The sequence below is a fragment of the Salarias fasciatus genome, unplaced genomic scaffold (genome assembly GCF_902148845.1).
Source record: "Salarias fasciatus unplaced genomic scaffold, fSalaFa1.1, whole genome shotgun sequence".
In the NCBI taxonomy this organism is placed as follows: Eukaryota; Metazoa; Chordata; class Actinopteri; order Blenniiformes; family Blenniidae; genus Salarias; species Salarias fasciatus.
The window spans coordinates 134155-152809 of NW_021941386.1; the positions used below are offsets into that span (position 1 = coordinate 134155).

The window sequence follows — 18655 nt, forward strand, 5'->3', positions numbered from 1 at the left end:
AAAATGCCTAACCCTGACCTCTGCCCTAAACCCAACCTCAACCCCACTGGAACCCTGAATCAAAAACCAAGTCTGAACCTCAAAAAGGCCAAAAAAGGCCTTTTGAAAAGTGAGGACCGGCAAAAATGTCCTCACTCTGTTGGTGAAATACCAATTTTGGTCCTTACTTTTGGGTATGTACAAGAACACACACACACACACACACACACACATGTTTGTACTTATATCGTTGTGAGGACACTCATTGACATAATGCATTTCCTAGCCCCTTACCCTAACCCTAACCATAAAAAATAAATGCCTAACCCTAACCTCTGCCCTAAACCCAACCTCAACCCCACTGGAACCCTGAATCAAAAACCAAGTCTGAACCTCAAAAAGGCCAAAAAAGGCCTTTTGAAAAGTGAGGACCGGCAAAAATGTCCTCACTCTGTTGGTGAAATACCAATTTTGGTCCTTACTTTTGGGTATGTACAAGAACACACACACACACACACACACACACACATGTTTGTACTTATATCGTTGTGAGGACACTCATTGACATAATGCATTTCCTAGCCCCTTACCCTAACCCTAACCATAAAAAATAAATGCCTAACCCTGACCTCTGCCCTAAACCCAACCTCAACCCCACTGGAACCCTGAATCAAAAACCAAGTCTGAACCTCAAAAAGGCCAAAAAAGGCCTTTTGAAAAGTGAGGACCGGCAAAAATGTCCTCACTCTGTTGGTGAAATACCAATTTTGGTCCTTACTTTTGGGTATGTACAAGAACACACACACACACACACACACACACACACACACACACACACACACACACACACACACACCACACAAAATGCTCGGTTAAAGGACATGTAGCAGCATTTTGAAGCTCTTTTCTGGGGACAACATGCAAAGTCAGTCAATGTGGGGCGGTGTCCACTCAGAGCTGTCTTTTCAGGTGTAATGTTCAGAGTTGGGGTCCGTTACTCAAAAAAGTAAAGAGTTACCCGTTACTAGTTACTTTTGAAAAAAGTAGTGCCTTACACTACTTGATTACTCCATGGAAATAGTAACGAAGTTACACTACTCGTTACTGCATAGTGCTCCGGAGCTGTGCTCCCTTATATCCTTCCGCGGAGCGCTGCGCATGCCGTGACACTACTCGTTCCCATCAAAAGTAATTTAACTACTTGTAATGTCCGTTACTTGTCATTACATACCCAACTCTGGTAATGTTCTGCTGTTTCCAGTAAAATGATGCGTGTAATACTTCAGACTGCCCTGTTTAGTCCCATGCATGGAGTACGGCAGTCGCACAGGGACAAAAAGCTCCCTGCGCCTCCCCTGAAACCCTCTGGCGCCCCCCAGGGGCCGTCGTACTGTACGAGCACTTTTATTTTTCAGAACTTTAACACCGTTATATTTGGTGAAAGTTACAAGGTTTCAGACGTTCTGCTGCTGCTTCTCTTCATGTTCAGTAGAAATTGAAGCAGCTGTGGAACATCGTCCACGCGTCCCTCTGTCTGCTTCTTCCTGTCAGGCCTGGGAAAAAAATGTTTTTAAAAATGTGAGGACCAGGCAGCAACCCAAGGTTCCCCCCTGAGAACCAGACCAAAAATATCATGTGCACCCCTGGTTATATGAACCTTTACAATCCGCTGAACCTCCAGTCCGATGGTACAGAGGACTTGTGAGTTCATGTAAACACACAAAACCACAAAAAAAACACAACCCAGATCCAGTACAGCTCTGCATAACACACTCACACACACCTCACTCAGGTGAGGAGCCCTGACCTCACTCAGGTGAGTTCTCACTCAGGTGAGGAGCCCTGAGCTCACTCAGGTGAGTTCTCACTCAGGTGAGGAGCCCTGACCTCACTCAGGTGAGTTCTCACTCAGGTGAGGAGCCCTGACCTCACTCAGGTGAGTTCTCACTCAGGTGAGGAGCCCTGACCTCACTCAGGTGAGTTCTCACCCGGCAGACGTCCTTGAGGTCAGACTGTGTGAAGTGACTCACTTCAGTTTAATGATTATTGAACTTTCACAATAAAAGCACTTCACCTACTGACACACACACAAAGACCAGATGGATGGAGAAGGAGTGGCCTATTGGACGATGAGGAGCAGGAGGACAGGAGGGGGAGAAGGAGGACAGGAGGGGGAGAAGGAGGACAGGAGGGGGAGGAGGAGGACAGGAGGGGGAGAAGGAGGACAGGAGGGGGAGAAGGAGGACAGGAGGGGGAGGAGGAGGACAGGAGGAGGAGGAGGAGGACAGGAGGGGGAGGAGGAGGACAGGAGGAGGAGGAGGAGGACAGGAGGGGGAGAAGGAGGACAGGAGGGGGAGGAGGAGGACAGGAGGGGGAGAAGGAGGACAGGAGGAGGAGGAGGAGGACAGGAGGAGGAGGAGGAGGACAGGAGGAGGAGGAGGAGGACAGGAGGGGGAGAAGGAGGACAGGAGGGGGAGGAGGAGGACAGGAGGGGGAGGAGGAGGACAGGAGGAGGAGGAGGAGGACAGGAGGAGGAGGAGGAGGACAGGAGGGGGAGAAGGAGGACAGGAGGGGGAGGAGGAGGACAGGAGGGGGAGAAGGAGGACAGGAGGGGGAGGAGGAGGACAGGAGGGGGAGAAGGAGGACAGGAGGGGGAGGAGGAGGACAGGAGGAGGAGGAGGAGGACAGGAGGGGGAGAAGGAGGACAGGAGGGGGAGGAGGAGGACAGGAGGGGGAGGAGGAGGACAGGAGGACGGGAGGAGCCTCTCGTTACTTGAGAGGAATCGGAAGAACCAGATTTTAAAGGAAATGAGATGAAAATATGAGAGTTTTCTGTTTGAATTTGAACGAGTCTCTCTCTCTCTCTCTCTCTCTGTCTCTCTCTCTCTCTCTGTCTCTCTCTCTCTCTGTCTCTCTCTCTCTCTCTCTCTCTCACTACTAAAGGGAGGGAGTAAAGTTCAGGTTGAGAGAGAGATTACTGTTCTGCCACAGAGGAAGGACAACATGGTGAGCACCACACACACACACACACACACACACACACACACACACACACACACACACGGTTCCAGAAAAGCTGATTTAGGCTTGAGGTCAACTGTGCCTCGTCTCAACTGGAGTTTAGAGACAGTGTAAACGACCAGTCGCCATGGCGACACGGCAGCTCCTGCATTAGACAGACGGAGAGACGGAGAGACGGACAGATGGACGGACAGACAGAAAGATGGACAGACGGACGGACAGACGGACGGACCTAGGCAGGGGGAGGGAGTCGGGGGCTAAACATCCTGGGGGGTTAATGTCTTTCACAGCTTGGGGGTAGAAGCTGTCTCTCAGTCTGGTTGTGTGGACCTTAATGGTCCGGGGTCTTGTTCCTGGGGGCAAGGGGGGGGGGGAGTGATAGGGAGTGATAGGCTTCACTCTGTTCGGGGGGGGAGGAGGTTCGTCCTGGGAGTGATAGGCTTCACTCTGTTCGGGGGGGGGCAGGAGGTTCATCCTGGGAGTGATAGGCTTCACTCTGTTCGGGGGGGGCAGGAGGTTCGTCCTGGGAGTGATAGGCTTCACTCTGTTCGGGGGGGCAGGAGGTTCATCCTGGGAGTGATAGGCTTCACTCTGTTCGGGGGGGGCAGGAGGTTCGTCCTGGGAGTGATAGGCTTCACTCTGTTCGGGGGGGGCAGGAGGTTCGTCCTGGGAGTGATAGGCTTCACTCTGTTCGGGGGGGCAGGAGGTTCATCCTGGGAGTGATAGGCTTCACTCTGTTCGGGGGGGGCAGGAGGTTCATCCTGGGAGTGATAGGCTTCACTCTGTTCGGGGGGGCAGGAGGTTCATCCTGGGAGTGATAGGCTTCACTCTGTTCGGGGGGGCAGGAGGTTCGTCCTGGGAGTGATAGGCTTCACTCTGTTCGGGGGGGGGCAGGAGGTTCATCCTGGGAGTGATAGGCTTCACTCTGTTCGGGGGGGGGCAGGAGGTTCATCCTGGGAGTGATAGGCTTCACTCTGTTCGGGGGGGGCAGGAGGTTCGTCCTGGGAGTGATAGGCTTCACTCTGTTCGGGGGGGCAGGAGGTTCATCCTGGGAGTGATAGGCTTCACTCTGTTCGGGGGGGCAGGAGGTTCATCCTGGGAGTGATAGGCTTCACTCTGTTCGGGGGGGGCAGGAGGTTCGTCCTGGGAGTGATAGGCTTCACTCTGTTCGGGGGGGGGCAGGAGGTTCGTCCTGGGAGTGATAGGCTTCACTCTGTTCGGGGGGGGCAGGAGGTTCATCCTGGGAGTGATAGGCTTCACTCTGTTCGGGGGGGGCAGGAGGTTCGTCCTGGGAGTGATAGGCTTCACTCTGTTCGGGGGGGGGGGCAGGAGGTTCATCCTGGGAGTGATAGGCTTCACTCTGTTCGGGGGGGGGCAGGAGGTTCATCCTGGGAGTGATAGGCTTCACTCTGTTCGGGGGGGGCAGGAGGTTCATCCTGGGAGTGATAGGCTTCACTCTGTTCGGGTGGGGCAGGAGGTTCGTCCTGGGAGTGATAGGCTTCACTTTGTTCGGGGGGGGGCAGGAGGTTCATCCTGGGAGTGATAGGCTTCACTCTGTTCGGGGGGGGGGGCAGGAGGTTCATCCTGGGAGTGATAGGCTTCACTCTGTTCGGGGGGGGGGCAGGAGGTTCATCCTGGGAGTGATAGGCTTCACTCTGTTCGGGGGGGGGGGCAGGAGGTTCATCCTGGGAGTGATAGGCTTCACTCTGTTCGGGGGGGCAGGAGGTTCATCCTGGGAGTGATAGGATTCACTCCTCTGTTTGAGGGGGGGCAGGAAGGCTTCACCCCTCTGTTTGGGTGGGGGGGGGGGCAGCAGGGTAACTTCTCTCTGTGTTACCTTGATTTTTGCCTACAGCCTTCATTTCCATGGCAACTCTGACCTCTGACCTCCGGCTGCTCAGCTGGTCCTGCTGGAGCTTCTCCAGGACGCCTAATGCTGCAGGTCCGCTGGTCTCAGTGATGTCCTGGGGAGGGGGACTGATGGGGACTGAGCAGTGCTTCGTTTAGGGTCCAGAGGTCTTCCTGGTCCTTCAGCCTTAAAGGAATTCTCCGAAGATTTTATTTTGGACCCACGCCCTTTCCCTATCATTGACAAAGTGAGATAAGTTCATAAATACCTTTGTTGTGTCCATTCGACCAGCCGCTGGCTCCCAGCTGTTAGCATCATAGTTAGCTTAGCTCAACTGCTGGAGGTGAAGAGGAGACAGAGCCGGACTGACGAAAGTGGACCAAAATCCTCCTTCCAGCGGTCCGGGGGACGGCGTGTTAGCACGTGAAGTAAATCCCAATGGTTATAAAACATTTTAAAAGACGTGTTTTCTTTTCAATCCATTAAAATAACGTTTTGATACACAGAGCTGCTCATGGCAGAGCTCTGGAAGGAAACACCGGAGCACAGCAGGAGAAGCCGTAGACTCAGCCGCTGTGCTCCGGTATCCGGTATCCTTCCAGAGCTCTGCCATGAGCATGTCTGCGGATCAAAACCTTATTTTAATGGATTGAAAAGAAAACCTGCAGAGAAAGCCTGCTCCACTCTGACAGGTTAAGTTCTCTCTCTGGTAAACAGGTTAGAGTTAGTTCTTAGTCTCTGGTTAAGTTCTCTCTCTGGTAAACAGGTTAGAGTTAGTTCTTAGTCTCTGGTTAAGTTCTCTCTCTGGTAAACAGGTTAGAGTTAGTTCTTAGTCTCTGGTTAAGTTCTCTCTCTGGTAAACAGGTTAGAGTTAGTTCTTAGTCTCTGGTTAAGTTCTCTCTCTGCCAAAAGTCTTTTCTCATTTCAGGTTAACAGAAACAGAACTTTCACAAAACCTACTTTGTGAAATGGAATCTTATGTAAACAGTGGCCCTTCATACTGAAGTGTGTGTGTGTGTGTGTGTGTGTGTGTGTGTGTGTGTGTGTGTGTGTGTATGTGTGTGTGTAGATGAAGACAGCTTCCTCCTCCACTTCCTGTGGCTCCTGCTGCGTCAGTCTGAAGAACAGGCGTCCAAAAGGTCTACCGAACCTCCTGATCACCAAAGGTCAACAACTCACTGTGTGAAGATGTGTGTTGTTGTTGTCAATCTGCCTGTACCTCCTCCTGTTCGGGGTGTAGCTGATTGTGTTGCTGTCAGTGTGCCTGTACCTCCTCCTCTCTGGGGTGTAGTTGATTGTGTTGTTGTGTTGTTGTTGTCAGTCTGCCTGTACCTGCTCCTGTTCGTGTTGTAGTTGATTGTGTTGTTGTGTTGTTGTTGTCAGTCTGCCTGTACCTGCTCCTGTTCGGGGTGGTCTGGTCCATCACTGGAGTCCAGTGTTTACCAGGATCGAACCTCTTCGGCCTCGTCATCCTCTTCATCGTCTCTGAACTGGGAGGGAAGCTGGTGGGATTGATCCAGCTGCCCAGTCTGCCCCCGTTCCCCCCTCTGCTGGGTAGGACCGCCAGACTCTACTCTACTCTACTCTACTCTACTCTACCCTACTGTACTCTGCTCTGCTCTACTCTACTCTACTCTACTCTACTCTACTGTACTCTGCTCTGCTCTACTCTACCCTACTGTACTCTGCTCTGCTCTACTCTACTCTACTCTACTCTACTCTACTGTACTCTGCTCTGCTCTACTCTACTCTACCCTACTGTACTCTGCTCTGCTCTGCTCTACTCTACTCTACTCTACTCTACTGTACTCTGCTCTGCTCTACTCTACTCTACCCTACTGTACTCTGCTCTGCTCTGCTCTACTCTACTCTACTCTACTCTACTCTACTCTACTCTACTCTACTCTACTCTACTCTACCCTACTGTACTCTGCTCTGCTCTACTCTACTCTACTCTACCCTACTGTACTCTACTCTGCTCTACTCTACTCTACTCTACTCTACTCTACTCTACTCTACTCTACCCTACTGTACTCTACTCTGCTCTACTCTACTCTACTCTACTCTACTCTACTCTACCCTACTGTACTCTACTCTGCTCTACTCTACTCTACTCCACTCTACTCTACTCTACTCTACTCTACTCTACTCTACCCTACTGTACTCTACTCTGCTCTACTCTACTCTACTCTACTCTACCCTACTGTACTCTGCTCTGCTCTACTCTACTCTACTCTACTCTACTCTACTCTACTCTACTCTACTCTACTCTACTCTACTCTACTCTACCCTACTGTACTCTACTCTGCTCTACTCTACTCTACTCTACTCTACCCTACTGTACTCTGCTCTGCTCTACTCTACTCTACTCTACTCTACTCTACCCTACTGTACTCTGCTCTGCTCTACTCTACTCTACTCTACTCTACTCTACTCTACTCTACCCTACTGTACTCTGCTCTGCTCTACTCTACTCTACTGTACTGTACTCTACTCCACTCTACTCTACTCTGCTCTCTTTTATTGCCCTGTTCTGATTGGAGGTTTCCTCTTCTCTTCTCTGATCTACTTCTTGATGCTGTTCTACTCTGTTCTGTTCCGTTACTCTGCTCTACTGCTTTACTCTCCATCCATCCATCTTCCACCGCTGATCCAGGACCGGATCACGGTGTGTGTGTGTGTGTGTGTGTGTGTGTGTGTGTGTGTGTGTGTGTGTGTGTGTGTGTGTGTGTGTGTGTGTGTGTGCGTGCGTGAGAGTGTGTGGGTGCGTGCATGTGTTGGAATCCAGTTGCAGGCCGGATTGGACGGTTCGACGGGCCGCCAGTTGCCGACCACTGCCCTGTGGAGGGTCTAGAGTTGGTCCAGGGTTTCAGGACCAGGACCAAAACCACATAGTTCCTCCTGGATCTGAGGTTCACTACCGGTGGAATCCTCCTCTCCCGAACCTGGACTAGACTTTCCCAGGCAGGCTGGGGAGTCTGGCCCCCTATAGCTGGATCACATCCTCCGGCCCCCCTTTCTAAAAAGGAGAACCTCCACCTGGTCTGCCAGTCCAGAGGTTCTGTCCCTGACTGCCACGCCCTGGTCCAGAGACCAGTCCACAAGACGGTCCTTGATGATGATTTTTACCAACCAATGTAACATCTTGAAGCCTCTGAGGCAGCTGTTGTTGTGATACTGGGCTGTACAGAAATACATTGATTGATTGATTGAGTCCTGAACATCCAGAGACTCAGTCCACCTCTGAGACCTCAATCCTCCCCTGAGACCTCAGTCCTACCCTGAGACCTCAGTCCTCCTCTGAGACCTCAGTCCTACCCTGAGACCTCAGTCCTCCCCTGAGACCTCAGTCCTACCCTGAGACCTCAGTCCTCCCCTGAGACCTCAGTCCTACCCTGAGACCTCAGTCCTCCCCTGAGACCTCAGTCCTACCCTGAGACCTCAGTCCTCCCCTGAGACCTCAGTCCTACCCTGAGACCTCAGTCCTCCCCTGAGACCTCAGTCCTCCCCTGAGACCTCAGTCCTACCCTGAGACCTCAGTCCTCCCCTGAGACCTCAGTCCTCCCCTGAGACCTCAGTCCTACCCTGAGACCTCAGTCCTCCCCTGAGACCTCAGTCCTCCCCTGAGACCTCAGTCCTCCCCTGAGACCTCAGTCCTACCCTGAGACCTCAGTCCTCCCCTGAGACTTCAGTCCTCCCCTGAGACCTCAGTCCTCCCCTGAGACCTCAGTCCTCCCCTGAGACCTCAATCCTCCTCTGAGACCTCAGTCCTCCCCTGAGACCTCAGTCCTACCCTGAGACCTCAGTCCTCCTCTGAGACCTCAGTCCTCCCCTGAGACCTCAGTCCTCCTCTGAGACCTCAGTCCTCCCCTGAGACCTCAGTCCTACCCTGAGACCTCAGTCCTCCCCTGAGACCTCAGTCCTCCCCTGAGACCTCAGTCCTCCCCTGAGACCTCAGTCCTACCCTGAGACCTCAGTCCTCCCCTGAGACTTCAGTCCTCCCCTGAGACCTCAGTCCTCCCCTGAGACCTCAGTCCTCCCCTGAGACCTCAATCCTCCTCTGAGACCTCAGTCCTCCCCTGAGACCTCAATCCTCCCCTGAGACCTCAGTCCTCCTCTGAGACCTCAGTCCTCCCCTGAGACCTCAGTCCTCCTCTGAGACCTCAGTCCTCCCCTGAGACCTCAGTCCTACCCTGAGACCTCAGTCCTCCTCTGAGACCTCAGTCCTCCTCTGAGACCTCAGTCCTCCTCTGAGACCTCAGTCCTCCCCTGAGACCTCAGTCCTCCCCTGAGACCTCAGTCCTCCCCTGAGACCTCAGTCCTCCCCTGAGACCTCAGTCCTCCCCTGAGACCTCAGTCCTACCCTGAGACCTCAGTCCTCCCCTGAGACTTCAGTCCTCCCCTGAGACCTCAGTCCTCCCCTGAGACCTCAGTCCTACCCTGAGACCTCAGTCCTCCCCTGAGACTTCAGTCCTCCCCTGAGACCTCAGTCCTCCCCTGAGACCTCAGTCCTACCCTGAGACCTCAGTCCTCCCCTGAGACTTCAGTCCTCCCCTGAGACCTCAGTCCTCCCCTGAGACCTCAGTCCTCCCCTGAGACCTCAATCCTCCTCTGAGACCTCAGTCCTCCCCTGAGACCTCAATCCTCCCCTGAGACCTCAGTCCTCCCCTGAGACCTCAGTCCTACCCTGAGACCTCAGTCCTCCCCTGAGACCTCAGTCCTCCCCTGAGACCTCAGTCCTACCCTGAGACCTCAGTCCTCCTCTGAGACCTCAGTCCTCCTCTGAGACCTCAGTCCTCCTCTGAGACCTCAGTCCACCTCTGAGACCTCAGTCCTCCTCTGAGACCTCAGTCCTTCCCTGAGACCTCAGTCCTCCTCTGAGACCTCAGTCCTCCTCTGAGACCTCAGTCCTCCCCTGAGACCTCAGTCCTCCCCTGAGACCTCAGTCCTACCCTGAGACCTCAGTCCTCCTCTGAGACCTCAGTCCTCCTCTGAGACCTCAGTCCTACCCTGAGACCTCAGTCCTCCTCTGAGACCTCAGTCCTCCCCTGAGACCTCTTTCCTCCTCTGAGACCTCAGTCCTCCCCTGAGACCTCAGTCCTCCTCTGTGACCTCAGTCCTCCCCTGAGACCTCAGTCCACCTCTGTGACCTCAGTCCTCCCCTGAGACCTCAGTCCACCTCTGTGACCTCAGTCCACCTCTGAGACCTCAGTCCTCCTCTGAGACCTCAGTCCTACCCTGAGACCTCAGTCCTCCTCTGAGACTTCAGTCCTACCCTGAGACCTCAGTCCTCCTCTGAGACCTCAAACTCTGCTTCCTCCAGGAAGACGGAGGTCCGTCCTCTGATGTCCCCATGGAGGACAGCAGTGTTGGTGGAGACCTGCTGTCCCCTCCTGAGGCGCCGGACAGTTTGACAGGAGGTAGTCCTCCTCCATGTCCTCCTGGACTCCTCCAGACCCAGTTCTTCCTCCACAGCCACTCGGACTGGTTCTGCCGGTTCTGGTTCTCTGGTTCTGCCGGGTCCTGTCCACTGCTTCTGGACTCTATTGGACTCCTTCAGTCCTTATTTCCTGTCTGCACCACCGGGTTCTGGGTTCCACCACGGCAGGAACCAGAGACCTGGAGACCTGGAGACCACAGTTCCCAGCAGCTGGTCCACAGTGGAGGACATGGGGGACATGGACGACATGGTCCACTGGGACTCAGTGTCTCCAGTGTCCCTCAGGGTCTGGAGAAGCTCTCCTGGAGGTGGGAGTTGAGATCCCTGCTGCCAGACGGTCCCAGCAGACCCTCCAGCAGGTCTGGTTCTGCGGGTCTGTCCAGGTTCCACAGATATGGTCCGACAGTCCTACAGCTTGCTGACACTGTTGTGTGTAGGCATGCTGTTGGATGGTTGCAATCTGACTGTTGTTGCTGTGTAGGCATGCTGTTGGATGGTTGTAGTCTGACTGTTGTTGCTGTGTAGGCATGCTGTTGGATGGTTGTAGTCTGACTGTTGTTGCTGTGTAGGCATGCTGTTGGATGGTTGTAGTCTGACTGTTGTTGCTGTGTAGGCATGCTGTTGGATGGTCCTGGTCTGACTGTTGTTGTGTGTAGGCATGCGGTTGGATGGTTGTAATCTGACTTTTGTTGTGTGTAGGCATGCTGTTGGATGGTTGTAGTCTGACTGTTGTTGTTGTGTAGGCATGCTGTTGGATGGTTGTAATCTGACTGTTGCTCTGGGAAGGCATGCTGTTGGATGGTTGTAATCTGACTGTTGCTCTGGGAAGGCATGCTGTTGGATGGTTGTAGTCTGACTGTTGTTGCTGTGTAGGCATGCTGTTGGATGGTTGTAATCTGACTGTTGCTCTGGGTAGGCATGCTGTTGGATGGTTGTAGTCTGACTGTTGTTGCTGTGTAGGCATGCTGTTGGATGGTTGTAGTCTGACTGTTGTTGCTGTGTAGGCATGCTGTTGGATGGTCCTGGTCTGACTGTTGTTGTGTGTAGGCATGCTGTTGGATGGTTGTAATCTGACTGTTGCTCTGGGTAGGCATGCTGTTGGATGGTTGTAGTCTGACTGTTGTTGCTGTGTAGGCATGCTGTTGGATGGTTGTAGTCTGACTGTTGTTGCTGTGTAGGCATGCTGTTGGATGGTTGTAGTCTGACTGTTGTTGCTGTGTAGGCATGCTGTTGGATGGTTGTAGTCTGACTGTTGTTGCTGTGTAGGCATGCTGTTGGATGGTCCTGGTCTGACTGTTGTTGTGTGTAGGCATGCGGTTGGATGGTTGTAATCTGACTGTTGTTGTGTGTAGGCATGCTGTTGGATGGTTGTAGTCTGACTGTTGTTGTTGTGTAGGCATGCTGTTGGATGGTTGTAATCTGACTGTTGCTCTGGGAAGGCATGCTGTTGGATGGTTGTAGTCTGACTGTTGTTGCTGTGTAGGCATGCTGTTGGATGGTTGTAATCTGACTGTTGCTCTGGGAAGGCATGCTGTTGGATGGTTGTAGTCTGACTGTTGTTGCTGTGTAGGCATGCTGTTGGATGGTTGTAGTCTGACTGTTGTTGCTGTGTAGGCATGCTGTTGGATGGTCCTGGTCTGACTGTTGTTGTGTGTAGGCATGCTGTTGGATGGTTGTAATCTGACTGTTGCTCTGGGTAGGCATGCTGTTGGATGGTTGTAGTCTGACTGTTGTTGCTGTGTAGGCATGCTGTTGGCAGGCCTGCTGCTCCGTAATGTTCCCTACATCGCTGAGGCCGTCTACATCGACACCCACTGGTCGGCGGCTCTGAGGAACATCGCCCTGTCCATCATCCTGACCCGTGCCGGCCTGGGCCTCGACCCCTCGGTAATGTCCCTCCGTTCACTTCTCCATCAGCTCCACAGGTGGGGAACGTCTCTCCGTACAGGTCCAAGTCCATGAAGGACAGACGACTCAACGCTTCTCTCACATCACTGTATTTTGAGTGATTCTCTCACTTCCACGGCCATCTTTTCACTGTTTCCATGGTTACAGCTTGGAATTTGAAACATTGTTATCGGTTTTGTGCGTGTGTGTGTGTGTGTGTGTGTGTGTGTGTGTGTGTGTGTGTGTGTGTGTGTGTGTGTGTGTGTGTGTGTGTGTGTTAGGCGTTGCGGCGACTGAAGGCGGTGTGCGTGCGTGTTGCCATCGGGCCCTGTGTGGTGGAGGCGTGTGTCATCGCTGTGGTTTCTCATTTCCTGCTGAATCTTCCCTGGATCTGGGGCTTCATCCTGGGGTAACATGGACGAAGCTAAACACACACACACACACACACACACACACACACACACACACACACACACACACACACACACACACACACGCACACACATGACTGTGCACACAACTGAGTGTGTGTGTGTGTGTGTGTGTGTGTGTGTGTGTGTGTGTGTGTGTGTGTGCAGCTTCGTCCTGGCTGCAGTGTCCCCTGCCGTCGTCGTCCCGTCGATGCTGCTCCTGCAGAAGGAAGGCTTTGGAGTGGAGAAGGTGATCTGATCTGGTTCTTTCCTGATCGTCTATCAGTCCTTTCCGGTGGACGACTCCGGGTCAATGGCTTAAAGTCCTCTTTGTCCAACATGTGAACATTTCTGCCTTCAGGAGACTGAGACTAGTCCTTGAGTGTCGTCCACAGACAGGCAGCGGGTGGCTGTAGGTCACCGAGGGTCCTCTGATGGTCCTCTAACGATCCTCTAATGTTCCTCTTATGATCCTCTAACAATCCTCTGATGGTCCTCTGATGGTCCTCCCACGGTCCTCTGATGTTTCCCTGTGGTGGTCTTGTTTTTCCTCAGGGGATTCCCACTCTCCTGATGGCTGCTGGGAGCTTCGACGATATCCTGGCCATCACAGGGTTCTCCACCTGTCTGGGAATTGCCTTCTCCACAGGTCAGACAAGTTCAGATCCTGTTGTTTGACGGCTGAGCTTCAGGCTCTCATTGTTTGAGCAGCAGAACCAGGTCTCCTGTTGGGACCTGCTGGGACCTGCTGGGACGAGCTGGGACCTGCTGGGACCTGCTGGGACCTGCTGGGACCTGCTGGGACGAGCTGGGACCTGCTGGGACCTGCTGGGACCTGTTAGGACCTGCTGGGAGATGCTCCACCGTCTGTCCAGCAGCTTCATCGTTTCTCTGATGCAGCTGCTGGGACGGGAGGGGGAACCTCTTCCTCAGTGTCTGAGCAGAGGGCCCTGGAACCTGGTCTAGGCCGGATGACTGAAGCTGCACTGGTCCTGCAGGGTCCACGTGGATGAACATCCTGAAGGGAGTGCTGGAGGTGGTGGGCGGAGTCGTGGCTGGACTCCTCCTGGGCCTGTTCCTCTGCTGCTTCCCCAGCACAGACCAGGTGGGACACGTGTCTTCAGGTGGTCCAATCAGAGGGCTGGCTGCTCTTCACGGCCTCTGTGGGTCTGCAGGAGGACCTGGTGCTGAGGAGGACCCTCATGCTGCTGGGACTGTCCATATTCTCGGTCTTCTGCAGCCATGTCGTGGGATATGCTGGGGCCGGGGGTCTCTGCACTCTGGTTCTGGCCTTCCTGGCGGCTCTGGGCTGGAGGGCGGACAAGGTACCAGAGACCCAGTCTGGAAGCCCTCCCGGTGTCTTCTGAGCAGACCCGCTGATCCATATGTCCTCTGTCCAGGCCCCGGTGGCGGCCATGGTGGGCCGGTCCTGGGACGTGTTCCAGCCTCTCCTCTTCGGGCTGATCGGAGCAGAAATCACCGTCACCCAGCTGAACCCCAACACCGTGGGTAAGGCCCCGAGACCAGACCAACAGGGTCCAACAGGGACCAGCAGGGTCCAGAAGGGTCCAGTAGGGTCCAGCAGGGACCAGCAGGGACCAGCAGGGGACCAGCAGTGACCAGCAGTGTCCAGCAGGGGACCAGCAGGGACCAGCAGGGTCCAGAAGGGTCCAGTAGGGTGCAGCAGGGACCAGCAGGGGACCAGCAGGGTCCAACAGGGACCATCAGGGTCCAGAAGGGTCCAGTAGGGTGCAGCAGGGACCAGCAGGGGACCAGCAGGGTCCAACAGGGACCAGCAGGGACCAGCAGGGTCCAGCAGGGGACCAGCAGTGACCAGCAGGGACCAGCAGGGTCCAGCAGGGGACCAGCAGTGACCAGCAGGGACCAGCAGGGTCCAGCAGGGGACCAGCAGTGACCAGCAGGGACCAGCAGGGTCCAGCAGGGGACCAGCAGGGTCCAGTAGGGTGCAGCAGGGTCCAGCAGGGGACCAGCAGGGACCAGCAGGGTCCAGCAGGGGACCAGCAGTGACCAGCAGTGTCCAGCAGGGGACCAGAAGGGACCAGCAGGGTCCAGCAGGGGACCAGCAGTGACCAGCAGTGTCCAGCAGGGGACCAGCAGGGACCAGCAGGGTCCAGCAGGGGACCAGCAGGGACCAGCAGGGTCCAGTAGGGTGCAGCAGGGACAAGCAGGGGACCAGCAGGGACCAGCAGGGTCAAGCAGGGACCAGCAGGGTCCAGCAGGGTCCAGTAGGGTGCAGCAGGGACCAGCAGGGACCAGCAGGGTCAAGCAGGGACCAGCAGGGTCCAGCAGGGTCCAGTAGGGTGCAGCAGGGACCAGCAGGGACCAGCAGGGGACCAGCAGGGGACCAGCAGGGGACCAGCAGGGGACCAGCAGGGGACCAGCAGGGTCTAGCAGGGTACAGCAGGGTCCAGCAGGGGACCAGCAGGGTGCAGCAGGGACCAGGAGGGTCCAGCAGGGACCAGCAGGGGACCGGCTGGACCAGCTCCACCCTCATGTCTGGTCTCTGCTCCGGCAGGCTTCGGCGTGGCCTGCATCCTGGTGGGTCTGGTGATCCGCCTGCTGGTGACCTTTGGCCTGGTCCATCTGGGAGGATTCAACCTGAAGGAGAAGCTCTTCATCGCTGTGGCCTGGCTGCCCAAAGCCACCGTGCAGGTCTGAGGTCAAAGGTCAAACACATCCCACATCACTCACTCTGAACGCTGTCTGGCTGCCCGAAGCCACTGGAGCCGAAGCCAGGTCAGGTGACCAGGAACCAGGTTTAATAACCAGTCAGATGGTTTAATAACCAGTCAGACGGTTTAATAACCAGTCAGACGGGTTAATAACCAGTCAGACGGTTTAATAACCAGTCAGACGGGTTAATAACCAGTCAGACGGGTTAATAACAAGTCAGACGGGTTAATAACCAGTCAGACGGTTTAATAACCAGTCAGACGGTTTAATAACCAGTCAGACGGGTTAATAACCAGTCAGATGGTTTAATAACCAGTCAGCTCGTTTTAATAACCAGTCAGACGGTTTAATCACCAGTCAGCAGTCAGATGGTTTAATAACCAGTCAGACGGTTTAATAACCAGTCAGACGGGTTAATAACCAGTCAGACGGGTTAATAACCAGTCAGACGGGTTAATAACCAGTCAGAGGGTTTAATAACCAGTCAGCTCGTTTTAATAACCAGTCAGACGGTTTAATCACCAGTCAGCAGTCAGATGGTTTAATAACCAGTCAGACGGTTTAATAACCAGTCAGACGGTTTAATAACCAGTCAGATGGTTTAATAACCAGTCAGACGGTTTAATAACCAGTCAGATGGTTTAATAACCAGTCAGACGGTTTAATAACCAGTCAGACGGTTTAATCACCAGTCAGACGGTTTAATAACCAGTCAGACGGTTTAATAACCGGTCAGAGGGTTTAATCACCAGTCAGCAGTCAGATGGTTTAATAACCAGTCAGACGGTTTAATAACCGGTCAGAGGGTTTAATCACCAGTCAGCAGTCAGATGGTTTAATAACCAGTCAGAGGGTTTAATAACCAGTCAGCTCGTTTTAATAACCAGTCAGACGGTTTAATAACCAGTCAGACGGTTTAATAACCAGTCAGATGGTTTAATAACCAGTCAGACGGTTTAATAACCAGTCAGATGGTTTAATCACCAGTCAGACGGTTTAATAACCAGTCAGACGGTTTAATAACCAGTCAGACGGTTTAATCACCAGTCAGATGGTTTAATAACCAGTCAGATGGTTTAATAACCAGTCAGATGGTTTAATAACCAGTTGGCTGAATGTGAGGCTTCTGTCTATATAATTGATCTCAGAGTGAGAGTCTTTGAGTCAGGATCCCTGAGGTTCCATGGTTCTCCTCTTGAGTCAGGATCCCTGAGGTTCCATGGTTCTCCTCTTGAGTCAGGATCCCTGAGGTTCCATGGTTCTCCTCTTGAGTCAGGATCCCTGAGGTTCCATGGTTCTCCTCTTGAGTCAGGATCCCTGAGGTTCCATGGTTCTCCTCTTGAGTCAGGATCCCTGAGGTTCCTCGGTTCTCCTCTTGAGTCAGGATCCCTGAGGTTCCATGGTTCTCCTCTTGAGTCAGGATCCCTGAGGTTCCATGGTTCTCCTCTTGAGTCAGGATCCCTGAGGTTCCACGGTTCTCCTCTTGAGTCAGGATCCCTGAGGTTCCATGGTTCTCCTCTTGAGTCAGGATCCCTGAGGTTCCATGGTTCTCCTCTTGAGTCAGGATCCCTGAGGTTCCACGGTTCTCCTCTTGAGTCAGGATCCCTGAGGTTCCATGGTTCTCCTCTTGAGTCAGGATCCCTGAGGTTCCATGGTTCTCCTCTTGAGTCAGGATCCCTGAGGTTCCATGGTTCTCCTCTTGAGTCAGGATCCCTGAGGTTCCATGGTTCTCCTCTTGAGTCAGGATCCCTGAGGTTCCACGGTTCTCCTCTTGAGTCAGGATCCCTGAGGTTCCATGGTTCTCCTCTTGAGTCAGGATCCCTGAGGTTCCTCGGTTCTCCTCTTGAGTCAGGATCCCTGAGGTTCCATGGTTCTCCTCTTGAGTCAGGATCCCTGAGGTTCCATGGTTCTCCTCTTGAGTCAGGATCCCTGAGGTTCCACGGTTCTCCTCTTGAGTCAGGATCCCTGAGGTTCCACGGTTCTCCTCTTGAGTCAGGATCCCTGAGGTTCCTCGGTTCTCCTCTTGAGTCAGGATCCCTGTGGTTCCATGGTTCTCCTCTTGAGTCTGGATCCCTGAGGTTCCACGGTTCTCCTCCCATCACAGGCTGCCATTGGCTCGAAGGCGCTGGACTTGGCGAGGGAGCAGGGTGACGATGTTCTGGTGAAGTTCGGTCTGGACGTGCTGACGCTGGCGGTTCTCGCCATCCTGATCACGGCCCCCATCGGGGCGCTGGGCATCGGGCTGGCGGGGCCCCGTCTCCTGGCCCGGCAGGTCAAAGGTCAGCAGGCCGTCCTGTGCCGCATCTCTCATGTCCTCCACTGCTTGTTGCTGCTTCTGACCTGTGTCTCGAATGTCATTGGAAGAGGGAGAAGGTGAAGCTCCGCCTCCTCGCCAGGATCTGATCGTCCAGGAGAAAGATGGAGCCACCCTGGAGAGCCGCCTGTGACGTCCTCCACAGCGCACACTGCAGCACTCCTCCACAGCGCACACTGCAGCACTCCTCCACAGCGCACACTGCAGCACTCCTCCACAGCGCACACTGCAGCACTCCTCCACAGCGCACACTGCAGCACTCCTCCACAGCGCACACTGCAGCACTCCTCCACAGCGCACACTGCAGCACTCCTCCACAGCGCACACTGCAGCACTCCTCCACAGCGCACACTGCAGCACTCCTCCACAGCTCACCCTCCACAGCGCACACTGCAGCACTCCTCCACAGCTCACCCTCCACAGCGCACACTGCAGCACTCCTCCACAGCTCACCCTCCCATTCCTTTGTGTTTCTCATCTGTATGTATGTGTGTGAGTGTGTGTGTGTGTGTGTGTGTGTGTGTGTGTGTGTGTGTGTGTGTGTGTTCTTGTACATACCCAAAAGTAAGGACCAAAATTGGTATTTCACCAACAGAGTGAGGACATTTTTGCCGGTCCTCACTTTTCAAAAGGCCTTTTTTGGCCTTTTCAGGGTTCAGACTTGGTTTTTGATTCAGGGTTCCAGTGGGTTGAGGTTGGGTTTAGGGCAGAGGTCAGGGTTAGGCATTTATTGTTGATGGTTAGGGTTAGGGTAAGGGGCTAGGAAATGCATTATGTCAATGACTGTCCTCACAACGATATAAGTACAAACATGTGTGTGTGTGTGTGTGTGTGTGTGTATGTGTGTGTGTGTGTGTGTGTGTGTGTGTGGTGTGTGTGTGTGTGCCTGTGTGTATAACTGGACATATTTACTGTCAATAAAGACACATTTGATGAAAAATCTCAATTTGAAGAAACTTTATTTACAGAGAGAAAGAGACCTTTGGGGGCAGTGTGTAATACCTCTATTCACCTGTGGGGGCAGTGTGTAATACCTCTATTCACCTGTGGGGGCAGTGTGT

The 18655-nt window shown here is 53.8% G+C and overlaps 1 protein-coding gene across 1 annotated transcript; it reads left to right on the forward strand.

Annotated features, from left to right (window-relative positions):
* The first annotated feature begins 2926 nt into the window (after positions 1-2926).
* On the forward strand, positions 2927-17727 carry LOC115385430 (sodium/hydrogen exchanger 9B2). Its single transcript, XM_030087421.1, has 13 exons — positions 2927-2985; positions 5919-6015; positions 6233-6403; positions 12034-12176; positions 12458-12585; positions 12755-12836; positions 13142-13235; positions 13585-13691; positions 13762-13911; positions 13987-14095; positions 15123-15259; positions 17385-17559; positions 17645-17727. The coding sequence occupies exons 1-13, from the start codon at positions 2983-2985 to the stop codon at positions 17725-17727; spliced, it is 1479 nt and encodes a 492-aa protein (XP_029943281.1). The 5' UTR covers positions 2927-2982.
* The last annotated feature ends 928 nt before the right edge of the window (positions 17728-18655 follow it).